Source organism: Clytia hemisphaerica, unplaced genomic scaffold, assembly GCF_902728285.1.
Source record: "Clytia hemisphaerica strain Z4C2 unplaced genomic scaffold, Clytia hemisphaerica genome assembly, whole genome shotgun sequence".
In the NCBI taxonomy this organism is placed as follows: domain Eukaryota; kingdom Metazoa; phylum Cnidaria; class Hydrozoa; order Leptothecata; family Clytiidae; genus Clytia; species Clytia hemisphaerica.
The window spans coordinates 528,649-543,407 of record NW_027103394.1 but is presented as its reverse complement, the minus strand read 5'-3'; the positions used below and the strand labels follow the sequence as shown (position 1 = coordinate 543,407).

Below are 14,759 nucleotides of genomic sequence, written 5' to 3'. Positions count from 1 at the left end.
TGTATGTTTGAATCCACTTTACTGTAGATGCAAGTTACCCGATCTCACGGTAGCAACATACCTATTGAAATTCTGCGTAACTATTCAGTTTTCTATGCTTATGTGAATTAAAATACCATATTTATGATGATGAATAAATTTGTATGGTTGAGCGTTAATAGATAATTTTTTCTTCTCTAAAAAGCTGTAATAAATGAATGGGACATATCAGGCTTGTAAGATTTTTCTAGGTACAGGAGTACTGTCCAAGCCAAAGTTTGAATATTGATCCTGTGGGAGACTTAATTTCTAGGATTCTTGGAGATTTCTAAGACTCTTAGTTTACAGTCTCTTTTATTTGAAACAGTATTTTTTTGTCGAGACCTGGCTGTTCGCTTTTAACTGCCAATTATTCTTGTTGTGCTCTTGTTTTGATGGTGCAAATTTAAGTAATTAGTGTCTGATATTATGTAGGTATATCAGAGTATAAATTCATCAGTTTGTTTTGATTGTGTCTGCCCTGTTAGGCTCAGATTTCCCATTTAGTCTCTCTTCCAGACTCCTTACATATAGTAGAACAGGGTACTTGGCCAGTTATTTTCAATTCTTCATTTAGCTGTACTGCTACTTTTATAATTTGTTGTGCAAGCCCTCCCCATCAACATGGGGGTAAGCTTATACTACACGATCTTTTTTATAAGAATGGTGTAAATCCATTTCATCATGGATATTCTTACAGCATTTTTTTGGTTAGGATCCTAATTTAGACTAGATTTAACATTTAGTACATACGTCTCAAGCATAAAATGGCACTTTTGTGATAGGAGTCAAGCCTTACTTGGGGATAATTGACAATTAATAAATGAAAAATGCTCTTAAAATGGCATTCTTAGCTTCAATAGCAAAATTCCATGATGGTGATAATCTTAGCATATGTTTAATTTTTCGGCCATTTTCATCATAGACATTCTTATAAAGTACATTCTTATAAAAAAAAGCGTGTATTTATTCATCACACATTCATCCCATATTCACATTATATTCTAGTTTGACTTTATGCTATTTCCTGTATTTTGGTTTATTACATATGTGTATACGTTCATTGTCAGGAAATTAATTTGATTAGGTATATTCATTATATAGGTTTGTGTTTTAATTGTCATTTATGTTAGTCTTTTTATAGTGTTTACCTTTTATTATTGTAGTCTATTCCTATTTTACGTGTGCACTATTTTTCGAAAAACTGATATGATCATTGATATGCCATGTCTCTGCTCAGCTCTCTTTGGTTCCCCTAAGGAGGACTGCTTGTGTTTAAGCCGTATTTCAATACCCGATTTTAACTGTTCGATCCTTTAATTGCTTGATATCTCAATCCTAGGCCTACCTATGAGTTTCACGAAAAAATAGTATGAGTTACTCTTATTTTGTTCTAAAAATTTTTGTTGAGCCTCGGATGTTATTGTTTTTTATACCAAAAAATCCTTATGATGTTCTTATTTTAAGTCGAAATTTTAAGATATTTGAGTTAAAAAAAAACTTCAAAAAAGCAGTTTGTTTTGAAAATAGAATATCAACTTTCTTTTTGTTCACCAGAGTTTGTACATGTTTATAAAATGCACTGATAGTAATTTTCCTTGCTCTCGTGACGATCATGAAAATTACCAAAAAAGGTTTGTTGATCATTTCCCGATCACGCAAACGGCTGGGTACTACTTTTTAAATTTGTATCGTAGAATGGCTAACTTTCTCATTCCCGGGAAAACATTCCTGCCCCATCTTCGGGATCTTTTCGCTGTTTTTTCTAGGCGTCTCCGGCAAAAATCGGTGTTAAATCTACTTTTGTAGCGTTTTGCTCCTTTTCCGTTGTACACTAGCAATCGGAAAGTTTCGCTGGGAATGAGGAAGTTTAGCAATCCTACGGTATGTAGTGTAAAAAACCTTTTGCTTGCAAACACGAGACTTTCGTATCGTGCGTAACCCCTTTTACAATTGATTGTGTATCTTATAAAGAAAAAATAAAAATTGTCAGGATTTACTAGAACAGGATACTATAGGATTGATAGTAAAACATTCCCGATTTTCTTTGATTAATTTGTTACAACTGTCATCACGTCCAGCATACACCAGGCCATTAGGAGTTCCATCGACACCATAATTTACAAATTGTGGTCTCTCATCATGGTTGAATCTTGTATTCGCAGAACAGCCAGTATAAGTTTTGTTAGATCAGCCTTATTAATTCCTTGCAAAGCTCTATTTTTATTCTTCACATATTGTACGATGCATTCTTCTTCGTTATTGGTCAAGATGCTACAATATTGTTTCTCACTACCAGTCTTCACTTTCCCAGTCTTTGATTAGTGGAAACATGCCAGTCTTCAGTGCCTTATATCCCCTAGCATTGTTTTCAATACACCAAGCCACTGCCTCACTCAACTGCTCTTCCTTTCTATTTATCTTCTTTCTTGCCACACTTGCTTCTGCCTTATTGTTTGGTGCATTACCTCTACTTGAACATGCTTTCACACGGAGATTAAATTTTGGTTTGATTTTATACTACACTAAAAGATAAAATTCTAGACAATTAGCTTACTGAAAAATATCTTTCATGTTTACAAGCATACACGCATCTAACAAGAGAATTAAACAAGCTACACCAGGCTACACTAATAATACTATGAAATAGAAAACTCTGGTCTGTTAAGAACAGGATTTAATATTCATTTTTGAGATATCTTCAACTGATTTTCCAGTATTTAGGTATTCCCATTGTGGTTTTTGAGGTAACTACATTGCTGGGTTTGTGCTACAAAGGATCGAAGATCTAAACATTTGCAAACTTTTATGGAATCTGTAGGGGATTTATTACAATGAAAAACTACAAAATATAAACAGCTAACACCAAACCGTTCACCCTGTGTCGCAATTTTAGTCATTGTGGGATTTGAGGTACCAAAGTGAAAATTTTTCAAACTTCAGGTACATACTTAACACATTGAAAATTAAAATTTGAAGTTTTTACCTCCCAGGAAGAACTTTCGTGATGCTAATGCGCCATAACTGAGAAAAAAATCCCAATTAATACCATCCCTCTAATTTTAAATGTATTTCAAAGAAGGTTCAGTTGTAATTCAAATAATAATTCATATACATTTCGCAGTTAATGCAAAAGCAGTTCGTATAATTTGGATTGTATTTGGATTATGAATTTCTAAAAATATAGTTAGCACTTCAAATGCACTTCATAATGACATTTCAAAAGCAATCCATGAACTGCTTTTGAATTGTATAATTTGAATTGTATTTGAAAGTCACCTTCTATGTTCTAAAATAATAATTCAAATATATTTCAAATTGAACTGTATTTGAAACAAAGAAGTCATTCCATTGCACATTTCAAATGCAATCTAAATCATGCATCCCACAATGCAATTAAAATTGGACAAGATGGCAGACTTTGAAAACACCAGAAAATTCAGAAATTTTGCTAAGTTTATTACGAAAATAAATTTCATCATCAAGAAAGATTTTTTTATACTCATATGAAATTTAACAAACCTGTTACCTCGTTTTAATTCAAAACATTCAAGCATTTTTTGAAAAAGAATGAGGTTGTTTAGTGGAAATTCAATGAAGACTTCCAAAACATTGACTCCTACAAAACGTAAGATTTTATTTAAAAAGTATACAAGCAGCTTCTCTGATCTCTGTTTATAGATCGCAAAATAAATTTTACATACATATAGATCTAGAGAATAGACTATTTTCAACCCCATAGCTTCACTAGATCAAAAGATATGGGGCTGTGCTCTAAGAGCTTTTTCGTGAAGCGTAAAAACACAGTTTTTAGCCTAATTCCTTCTCATAAAATTGGATTACCTTGTAAAATATGCATTGAACTCCCTTTTTTTTAGTCTATTCTCTAGTGTTTTATATGATGAACCTCTCTTGAAAATCCAATCTGAAGATGTAGGTCCTTTAAATTGACCTGTGTCCGTCCGCCGCACGTTCGTTCGTGTGAAACGTGATTTCTTTACCTAACCCGAGATATTAATCCTTAAAAAATCCTTGTTTTTCAGTGTTTTTCAGTGTTTTTTCAGCCAGAAACAGCTGTTTTGTCCAGTTTTTGCGCTTTTGGAAGCTCAATATCTTGAGTTAGGTACTGAAATCACCTATACTCGCAATATATCACTAATCTTAATTTTTTGAGAGCTTTCCAACAATATACAACAGGTCTCCGTTTTCTCAAGCTAAAATTTTCATTAATTTTTCACCCTATGATTTTTGCCTTAGACCGTCGTATTTGTCCGAAAATCACACCAAAGTGTCCGAAAAAAAATTGGCACCCAAGTTATTTTGATTCCCCTACCCCTCAGCTTTCCAAAAATGTATAACAAGTGCTTTGACTAAAAAAATCGAGCGATTTTACAAATTTCCCCCTACTATTAGTCCTGTTTAGTCACAAATACAAATGAGTTTTTTATAAACTACTGTCCAATATCCTTCTCCTTTCTACAGGTACAGATAACAATGATAGCCCAATGAGGACCCCAAGGAAAGAAGATGGCAATCCTAGCCCAATGAGGACCCCAAGGAAATCATGGTCGACCGAAGAAGATGCCATAATACAATCTGCTTTGTCTAATGGGACTCCATTCAAAGACATTAACGTTGACGCAAGTCCTCGACAGATTCGTGACCACGTGAGGCATATTAAACGTAAAGGCCGAAACAGCTCGGACAAAGAGAGAGTAACAATACCTGTATCTGCAACGCTTGTGAGTTCAATTTCATTGTTTCTTTAAGAATAAATATGATCAGGAAGGGTAGCATTTGTTGTGTATTTTCTACTGTGGAATCGCGCAGTTCCAACTTTTATTCTTCGAACTAATTAGCCTATTTAATTCACTATACGGGGGTGGGTTTGACGACCTTTTCTTAGCTCAAAATCGTTTTCGCCATCTTTCTAGAACATGCACTTAAACTGTGAATATATTATTTAAACCCCTGGAAAAAATTCTATACCCACTTTATTGAAGACCGTGCTTTGAGCTCCGTCCCTTGTCGAAAAAAGGCAAAAGTGAAATAGAGCTAAAACGATCAAAAATCACTAAAAAGGGCCAGAATTGGCCTACTTCAAAGGTTAATATCGTTACTAGGGACATAGCTAGAAGCCTGTTCTTTATCCAGAGTCTATGATAAATCCTTGATACAAACAGCTGCTATTGCCACAAACAGCATATTTTTTTAAGTTTCTTCATTTTCATGTACTTCTTGTAGAATGAAGAAGATGAACATGATCACAGCACGATACGGATGGCCCCTAGGTCTCCTCCAAGGATGGAAATATTTCACGTAAGTGCTTAGAAAAGATGATTTCCCGTCCCCATGAAACTTTTTTTAATTCGTTATGTGCGTTAAAATTTTTCTTTTTCCGTGCTACAACAACATCTTCAACATTTTTCAAATAGTGTGCTTCTACAGTGTGTCCGGACAAAATTTATCTAAAGAAAAATCTTTTACGTTCAATTTCTTTTAATGGCGTCTATTAGGCTATTTTTCTCACTCAAGTGAGTTACGGCATGTCCAAAGAAAAAGTGAACCAGTTCCACTCATTTTCAAAATGTCGAACATAGCTGGAAAGAAGCGCCTTGTGATGTAGATCAACGTGATAGGTGTTAGAAAAATTTAACTTAAGGCTATAAGAAGTTATAGCCCAAAAACCTGTATTATGACGTCATAAACATTACATAACATTACGTCATAAAACTAAAAATTTGAATATCTCGTGAACTAAAAGTCATATAAACGTCAAATTTTGACCACAAATAGATATTGATGTTAGAAAATTTCTGAGTTAAAAATCCTTTGAAAATAATGATGACGTCATTTATTATAGCCAAAAATCGAAAATTGCTTAAAAATGCTGACGTCATCATTTTTCAGGAGATTTCGAAAATTTTACTTCTAGAGAATTACGATATATTTGTTCTGTCAAAGTTACATATTGATATCATTAATAGTTTATGAGTTATTTAAATTTTAAATTTCGTGACGAAATGTTACGTAATGTTTATGACGTCATAATATAGGTTTTTGGGCTATAACTTCTTATAGCCTTAAGTTAAATTTTTCTAACACCCATCACGTTGATCTACATCATATGGCGCTTCTTTTCAGCTAGGTTTGACATTTTGAAAGTGAGTGGAACTGGTTCACTTTTACCTTGGACATGCCGTAACTCACTTGAGCACAAAGAATTAATAAAGCTACATAGATATCTTTTGAATAATCAACGAATTTCCGTGTTGCAGCAATGCAGTAAAATTCCTGAGGGCGACTTTTTTGAGGTCTTTATTTTTTTTGCCTCCTTCGTTTAGACTGAGGGAGATAGACACTCTTTATGGCCGCCAGTTGATGTGCTAACACTTGAAAAATATGGTCAAGATTTCATTGACAAGAAACAGAAAATGAACGATAAATCCATTAAACAACTGGGTTATCTAAGTGAAAAATATTCCTTGCAACAGATTAGATCAAGAGTGCAACATCAAAGAAACAAGCAAGCAAAGGAGAAGGTTGGTAACTTTTTAAGTGAGATGATTACCGCTGAACCTACCGAAGTCTCTAAAATTAAAGTGAATCCTCTAAGAACTATTTGCTAACAAGTGCCGTTTTTGGACGAAACTTGAAGTCCTGTAAATTAACCCATTCCCGTCCGTTCGTCCATCCGCCTGAACGTTCGTCTGTTACCAGCTTTTCTCGGGATCAGCTTAGTTTTTTTTCTAATTTTTTGCACAATGATTCAAAATGGCAATGTCAAAAATGTGAATGATGCCCAATTTTAGATAACAATTTTTTTTTGGAGGGGGGGGGCAAAAAACTGTCTAAAATGGAGCTTTTTGGACTTTGTGCGAAAAATTGCTTTGTAAGTTTTTCCTGATTTTTTGCACAAAGATGACGGCTCGGTTCTCTAAACGCTGGCTGAAACGATTTTTCACGGACATTTTATTGGCCATAGAAATTGGATTTTCGTAATTGAATTTATTTTTGTTTAACTATTTACATGAATAACCAGCTTCTCTCACTATTCGCTAACTATTTTTTCTGAATCTTTGCATCTGTATCAATGCCCAAAACTTGCGGTGCCTGATTTCGGAAAAGAACTACCTTAAAATAGGTTTTTTGGACTTAATTTCTGGATTTCTTCCCCATAATAGATATGCAGTAGTACATACTTCCGAAAATGTGCTGAAACCTATTTTCGAAAAAAAAAATTTTACGACCTGTAGAACTGGCTGGTTCAACTGATATAATTGTTCCGATATAGAAAAAGTTCTAAATGGTGATGACTAAATTTAATAATTATTTCATTTTATTTGCAGTGAAATAAATCTTTTGTATTCGTAAAATTCTTAGTAATAATGGCCGGAACAGCCGAAAGCTGTCATAAAACGGTTCTACTTCATATTTACAAGCTCTAGTCTGTACTTCCTGTTGTTGCCATTTAATCATCAGGCAGGTCCATTTAGCATATTGCTTGTTATACTTGGATCTGGTAGTTTAAGTTCGACGGGGTTAAGTTCATTGAGATTCTACCTGAAGGTTAATTAATTAAATGTAAATTATTTGTTTATAGGATGGAGAAAAGTGATTCTACAACAAAGTGATTGGACATCATGATCCTGTTTTCTTATATTTGTAACATATTTCTTTTGTCTATCGTGCGTTAAGGGAAGAAAATCTCTCGTTTTCGAGACTTACTCCTAAAACTAGCAATCCCAAGTCAAAATAGGCTATTCTATTATAGGTGAATAGCATTGATAGGGCAATTTTTTCCGTCCATCCTTGGACTACGTTTTTGGTATAACTTGAATTGTTTTGCTACCAGGTTTTCCATTCTTTGGGAGATAAAATGTTTGTTTTTTTACTTCAGTCTTAAGGTTGTTTTGTAATTTTATTATTAGAAAATGATTTTTAAAATTGAAACATAGCATTTTCATCTACATCTGCGCTATTTTACTTCAAAATCCAACAATACCTGGCTAAACTTCAGTATTATTTAAACCATTCGTAGACCCAGTTGTAAGATCGACAAGCTAAGCATAATCAACAAAATCTGTAGAATTATAGACGGCTACAAAATATCCCGGGGGGGGGGCACTCAAGGTAAATGACCTACCAGACGTTCGGCCCTTAAGGGTAGGTTTTTCATAGTTCAGCTAGTGCACTGTAAGGGTAGGAAATTACAAAACTGTACTGAACTGCACTGTAAGGGTAGGAAATTGTAATAAAAGGCCAATTTTTTGGTAAAATTGGCTCAAAATTGGTCAATTTTGGACGAAAAATTCCACATTTTCTTGGAAAATTGCAAAAATTTTCGCCCTTATGGGCGAGAAATTTTAAAAAAGTGCACTGTAAGGGTATGATTTCTCATGGAAATGTCGTTTTCAGATCGAGTGCCCCCCCCCCGGGCAAAATATTCATCTTGTTTTGGCACAAAAATCGTCCCCATAACAATTATTCAAAACAAACCCTTGACAGGGATAAATCCATGGATCAGGCGTGAAAAATTCAGCCAGAATCAGAACATTTTAGAAATCTCTAGCTTGCCCCAACATTTCATCTTTGTTTTTTGGTACCACAACTACCACTTTCCGCTTTGCGCGGAAAAAAGTTCACGGTGAAATTTTTTCCGCACAAAGCATTGTGGGCAATATTCGGGGATCAAATCTGAGTTTTCACGTTAAGCCGATATCGTCTATTGAAAAGAACACTCAAGGTCATCTTATGGTTGATTGAAATTTGTTTTTACTTGCGTTAATTTGTAACTTCCCTAGTTGTAATTTCCCGCGAATTTGAAAGTTCTCACATTTTGAAATTTTCTACTTTTGACTCAATTCCTACTGAAAGTGCGAATCCTTTCAGGATCAAGTTACAGCTTAATCTCTATTGCTAAATTGACGTTTTATTTTACAGAATTCGTAAAAATTCAATCCTAACTATGAGATTAGCCAAAATCCCATGTTTACTTTCGTGAAATTCGAGATAAATTACCCTCGGTCTAATTTTGAAATTTTGTAAATTTCCCGAGTTAATTTCAAATAATTCCAAAATTGACCTTCGGAAATATACCCCGAATTATCCTCATAACCATATTTTCAAAAACCCAACCTTGGAAATTCATCAGTTTCGGATCCGAATTTTGTAAAAACCAACCTTGGAAATTCGTCAATTTCGACCCGAAAACTGCATTTTTCTAAGGTTGGTAGTGTCGTCATGTTCCCAAGGCAAAATCCCAATCCGGATTTGCCGTTTTCCCAACCCCGAAAATGGCCAAATCCCAGGCTTGGGATTTTATAATTTTTTCCTGTGCATTAGATTATCGGATTACTAGTACAAAGTATGTACTCTTAGGTGCCAAATAAACTAATTGCCGGGGGGCTGGAAATTGTACTTCTGAAAACCCCCAAATAGGGTAAATATGGGCTAAAATCAGGCGATTTAGAGCAAAATAAGGGACTTGCCTTTTATAGCTGAAAATATTAACGGAAAAATTATTAAACGGGGGGGGGGGGGTGGAAAATAAGGTCCAGGGGGGGGTGGAAAATTTTCGGGGAGGGGCACCTTAGAGTAAAATTTCAGTCAAATCAAACCATTTTTTGGAGTTCTCCAACCTGGCAAAAATGCTACCTTTTTGAGATTTTATTTATTGCTGACAGAAAAGATTAATCAAAATTGAATGTCGAGGCTACAGGAAAGTTCATTTAGTCTCCTTTGGTGCATCAATTTTTTCTATAATAGTGATTTCTTTGCTAATTACAGAAATTTTAACTCTGTTCACTCGGTTCACTCGGTTCGTCTTCCCTCGATTTAGAGAAATGTTCGGTCACGGAGCTGGAAAACCTTGAAAAATTTCTTTCAGAAAATAGTACGGTTTGTTATGTATTGCTATGTAGAAAGTCATTTTCAATCTAAGCTCCGAACGCTCTGAAGGTCAGAAGATATTCAGCAATTGGAAAGTCTGGACTACGGCGTTTCGCGAATTGTTTTTTTAGCCTGTTCAAGTCTGCATTTCTTTCCGATGGGATATTGACCCACTCCTTTAGAACTTCAGCGTGATTGACCCCCGAAGCCACGAAGCCACGAAGACCCTGTTATCCTTGAGCAACTAGTAAACCAAGAGTTAAAGCTTGTTCAAACCTGGCTGACCAACAACAAGCTATCCCTAAATATTAAAAAATCTTGTTTTATTATTTTTTCAGGTAAAAAACAGGTTGGAAAATTCACTATTACAATATCAAACAATCAGGTAATGAGAACTAGCTTTGCAAAGTATTTAGGTGTATTTATCGATGAAAAATTGGACTGGAAAGCTCACATCGATCATGTCAAAACTAAGATCAAACAAGGCTCAGGCCTCATACGTAAGTTGAGTCATTTAGTTTCACCGTCTTATATAACTTCATTATATTATTCATTTATTAATCCACATTTACAATATTGCATAACCTCCTGGGGCTCACCGAGCACCAAGGGAATAGGTAAGTTAAATTGTGAAATAAGTAATATAACAAATAAAATCAATAAAATTTTTAATAAATCAAATCTTGGGACATTCAATACATTAAAAGTTAACTCCCTATACAAATTAGAGTGTGGTAAGCTCATATTTAAACATATAAACAAATTATCAGCTGACTATTTAAACACAATTTTTAGTAAGCCATCTCATGGGTTTGGTACCCGTCAGCCTACTAATGACTCTTTAACAACTTTGGTATTTGGTGACTCGCCATCTCCCATACGATTTTACGGTCCACATCTCTGGAATCAACAATGTCTTAATCTCAAATCCACCAGCTTTTCTGTGTTTGCTCGAAAACTCAAATCAAAATTACTCAATGATAACTAATTTCCCATCTAGTGTCTTATTCTACCGCATTTATTATCATCCACAAACCAAGTGTAAATATTTTCGTATTGTATCTCCTGTTGTTGTTTATCTTTTGTTGTTTTTTTCTTTTCTCTAGTTAGTATCTCTTGTACATTATCACTCCATATATCCTTTCGAACTCGAAAGCCTCTTAGGGTTGTTTTTCGCTTAGGATTTTTAAATGTAAATAGATCTGAAAAAAGAAATATATCATATCATATCACGATACGCCATGGGAATGTCAGACAAGTTCGAGTTATAATGAACTTTTGAAGCGCAGACTTTTTGTATTGTCTATTGCTATAATTCTCATAATCGTTGGCGACTGAAAGGGAAGTGTGACTCATGTTCGAAATATGGACCTATGCTCGTGTATTTGATGGCATGTCCGTATTCGCCATAAGTAGTCCCGGGATGAGCTGGAATTTTTATACGATGCTTAATTCATTGGTCATTTGAAATAATAGGAGGCAGGAGTTAGAGTAAATAGCTAGAAAATTATTGAAGCTATTCTGTATATGGGATTACTTTAAATTGTAAGTTGAATAGTTTTATATCAGAAGACTCGGGTAACTTAATGCATATTCCAAAATTGCATTAATTTTTCGCCCCCAGCAGGGGCGGATCTGGGATTTTTTACAACCACGTCGGAAAATTTCTTTGACATTCCTTCCCTTAAAAAAATTTTTCACCAAAGAAATTACCCACTAACCCCAATCAGACCATCCAATTAAAGTTTTGAGATTATCAATTATTATTTTCTCACTCTCTTCACAATGAGTCATTTTTTTGGTTTCGGTGCGCAGAGATAGTGTGCCAATGTAAAAAAACTACGGTGGCCCCTAAACGTACAGTTGTTACGAATGGGCCATCAACTACGTCGAAACAGCTCAACCTGCCGAGTATTTCAGCCAATGAGAGGAAAAAAAACTCATAAAACAAATAGGTTTTGAGGTCATAAACCGTCGAAGGGGCTTAGAACAATATCATTAAACACAATATCGCGGAAAGGATGCATCTTCATGTATTTGTGTAGATAGTTCAGTTGACTCTCTGGTAAATTCCAAGCTGATTCAGACTCTTCTGCATCAAGCTCAAATCTGGGTAAATCATCCTGAGGATTGATCGCATTTTCACCTCCATTTTCTTCTTGGATATTGGCCCGGGGGGGGGGGGGGTACTAGGGCAAGATGGGTTACGGGGATGCTCCGCTGGTCAGGGTGCCTTTTTTAACCTCCACGAGTCCCAGGAAGGGTCACAAAAACACCAAAATAGAAAAATCAGTCCCTCGTAGGGTGCCTTTTTTGGAAAATTTGGGGAAAAAGTAGAAAATTTGAGAAAATTTTGGAATTTCAGTCCCATTCAGGGTCACTTTTTTCCCCAATTTCGAGTCCCACGTAGGGTGCATTTTTCGAACCTCAGCGGAGCACCCCCGTCGGTCGACAAGGGTAGTACCCCCCCCGGGATAACGGGCTGGACCTCGTCACCACTAACACCTTGTTCCTGGAGAGCAGGTGGTGGAGGGTTATTACCATTTTGATTCCTAAAAATGAGACGTTTGAACATTCTAGGAAGACAATAAAGTCAGCATTTCAGAGGGAGATGCTTAAACCTGCATAATCACTGACTGTTTATGGAGGTTTTTCTAATTAGGAATCAGATAACTTTAGATTTAATAGGAATCTGTGGAATTTTGAGAATGCTACTTACATTACGTCCATCTTGTCAGCGCGAATTTGGCGTAAAAAGGATTTGAGCAATGACCTACTCGCTCGAGTAGTGCAAAGGGCGTTATCCAGTATTAGATCGAGCGGAGATTTTATGAAATGAAATTATCACAATCTTGATTGGAATGCGTATTAAAAAACTTTCGGCTCTGTTATTGAAAGGAAAAGTGAAATAAAAACTGTTAAAGTGAAAAATTTGAAAATAGAGATCGAAAATCAAAACTAATTTTTATCTTATTTTAATCATATTTCATTTTAACAAAATTCAACTACGTCGTTCGCCGTGTTAGACGTGGTCTAAAAATCTTCCACTGCCCAGTTCTTGTTCCTAAACCATAACATAGCATGGAAACATGTTTGGAAGCGTATTGGGATGTAGAATATAAGATTTGGTGTTACTTTTTTTCTCTGTTTTCCTGATGATTTTTGATCAGCACACATCGATTTTGTTATATGAAAGATTGCATGGGAAAAAAAACAGGCATCGAACCCCAAAATCCGCCATTATGAACGCTCCTGACCGATATCCAAAATACGTAACTTTTTTGAACTCACATGCGTTCTTCAGTGCCTAATTCTATTCAGTCTAAATTTAGTAGCCTGATTGTAGTCCCTTTTTAGGGTTTTTAGAAGTACCATGAATTTATCATAGACTCTGGATGAGCAACGCATGAAACGGTGGAGAGCATAGCTTTGTCTTTCAATTGTTTTCTAAAACAATGAATGTTCTAACTCTGCCCTTAGAGGATAACTGTCATGGCGGATCGAAGACGATTGATTTTGAAAAATGTCTTATAATCTTTTTCATAAAAAGCGAAGTATCTCACTTTCTAAAAACGTTTTTAATCTGAGACTTCAACATTTGAAAGTATCTCTGTGTTTCTAATACTCGCAAAATGAAGCAAAAATATATTCTTTCTATAGGAAATATTCAAAGAAAATGCTGAGCAAGATTGAAAGTTTCAATTGATTTAATCTCATTAAACATTCTGATATTTTGATTTGAATTAGCACCAGAATAATCTTTGATTGATTTTCTTTCTGAGGATATGATTTTTGCTTGGTGGCCCGCGGTGGATCATCGACTTTAAGCAGGTTTAATTCTCAAAATTTCAGGTGTTGCATCTTGTTTCTTATGGATGTTATTTGTTTTCGCCTATTTTGCTCACATTTTTTACGTTATAACGACCCACGAAAGCAATTAATTTCAAGATAATTTCTCAAGAAGATAGTTTTAAGTCCCTTGTGGGTAGTTATTTTTGATAATATAGGTACAAGTACAATGAGTATGTATTAGCACGGGATTAAATTGCAAATTCTACTACGGATGGAGAGTGAACAATACTGCTAATACTAAGGGCGAAATCGATAAAATTGAAAGTTGATATTCATCCAGTGTCTATATTAAATCCATGGAAGTACAACTCCCGGTAATTAGGATCCCTTCCCCGTTCATTTGAAAAACAAAATTTCCAATCCCAACTTATTAGTTTATTAGACACTCATGAGTTTTTCACGTTTTTTTCTTTTCCAGGAAAATATGTTTCATTTCCATGCGGCAGCAAAAATCCATAGTGTGGCCAAAGTGAGAAGAGGGAACCCCTAGAGGGAGCCCACTCCTTGGAGGAGTGTTCGGAAATGTTTTTGTTACGCCACCTTTTTTGGCTTATAAAATTTCTCAAAATTGTTCAGAGGAAGCCTTGTTCCCAGTGTATCAATAGCTGTATTGACGAAAGAGCCGATAATACTTTAATAGGATAAAATTTTTGGGAAAAATCCGTCATATGTCGGTAAAATACTGCCAAATCATAAAATCCGTGACGGCAAGTTATTCCACACCGGGCAAACCCTGAAAAAGTTTTTGTTTCTGCGTTATCGGCCGGGTGAGAATTATTTTTTAATTCAACCGGCCGTAGGTATATAGGTTTATTTTAGAATTTTGAAACAACTTTACATATGACCTTTCCTTAAACTTTGGACGTTTTTTATGATCAAATCTGTCTGGTTTACCGTTGTTCCTTTATAAACAGTGAGTACAACCCAGAAAGACAAGGTAAAAAAATTTTTGTGGCCGCTTATATGACTTTTTTTTCGTCACTCGGTAACGTGGAAAC

General features: G+C 35.2%; 1 protein-coding gene and 1 long non-coding RNA gene across 2 annotated transcripts in view; both read left to right on the top strand.

Moving 5' to 3' along the window:
- LOC136824902 (uncharacterized) overlaps window positions 1-14,759 on the top strand; it is a 366,918-nt gene that overhangs the window by 63,278 nt on the left and 288,881 nt on the right. The gene's annotated exons all lie outside the window — the stretch shown is intronic.
- Window positions 4,505-7,988, top strand: LOC136824891 (uncharacterized). The gene is made up of 4 exons (XM_067080866.1): window positions 4,505-4,760; window positions 5,263-5,337; window positions 6,363-6,560; window positions 7,622-7,988. Exons 1-4 carry the CDS (start codon window positions 4,524-4,526, stop codon window positions 7,634-7,636), a joined length of 525 nt encoding a protein of 174 aa, XP_066936967.1. The 5' UTR covers window positions 4,505-4,523; the 3' UTR covers window positions 7,637-7,988.

What these genes read in the sequence shown, in the direction of transcription:
- LOC136824891 (XM_067080866.1), top strand. Translation starts at nt 4,524, where the DNA reads ATGAGGACCCCAAGGAAAGAAGATGGCAATCCTAGCCCAATGAGGACC. An exon ending in TACCTGTATCTGCAACGCTT is followed by an intron (nt 4,761 to 5,262) that starts GTGAGTTCAATT and finishes TACTTCTTGTAG; the next exon opens with AATGAAGAAGATGAACATGA. An exon ending in CAAGGATGGAAATATTTCAC is followed by an intron (nt 5,338 to 6,362) that starts GTAAGTGCTTAG and finishes TCCTTCGTTTAG; the next exon opens with ACTGAGGGAGATAGACACTC.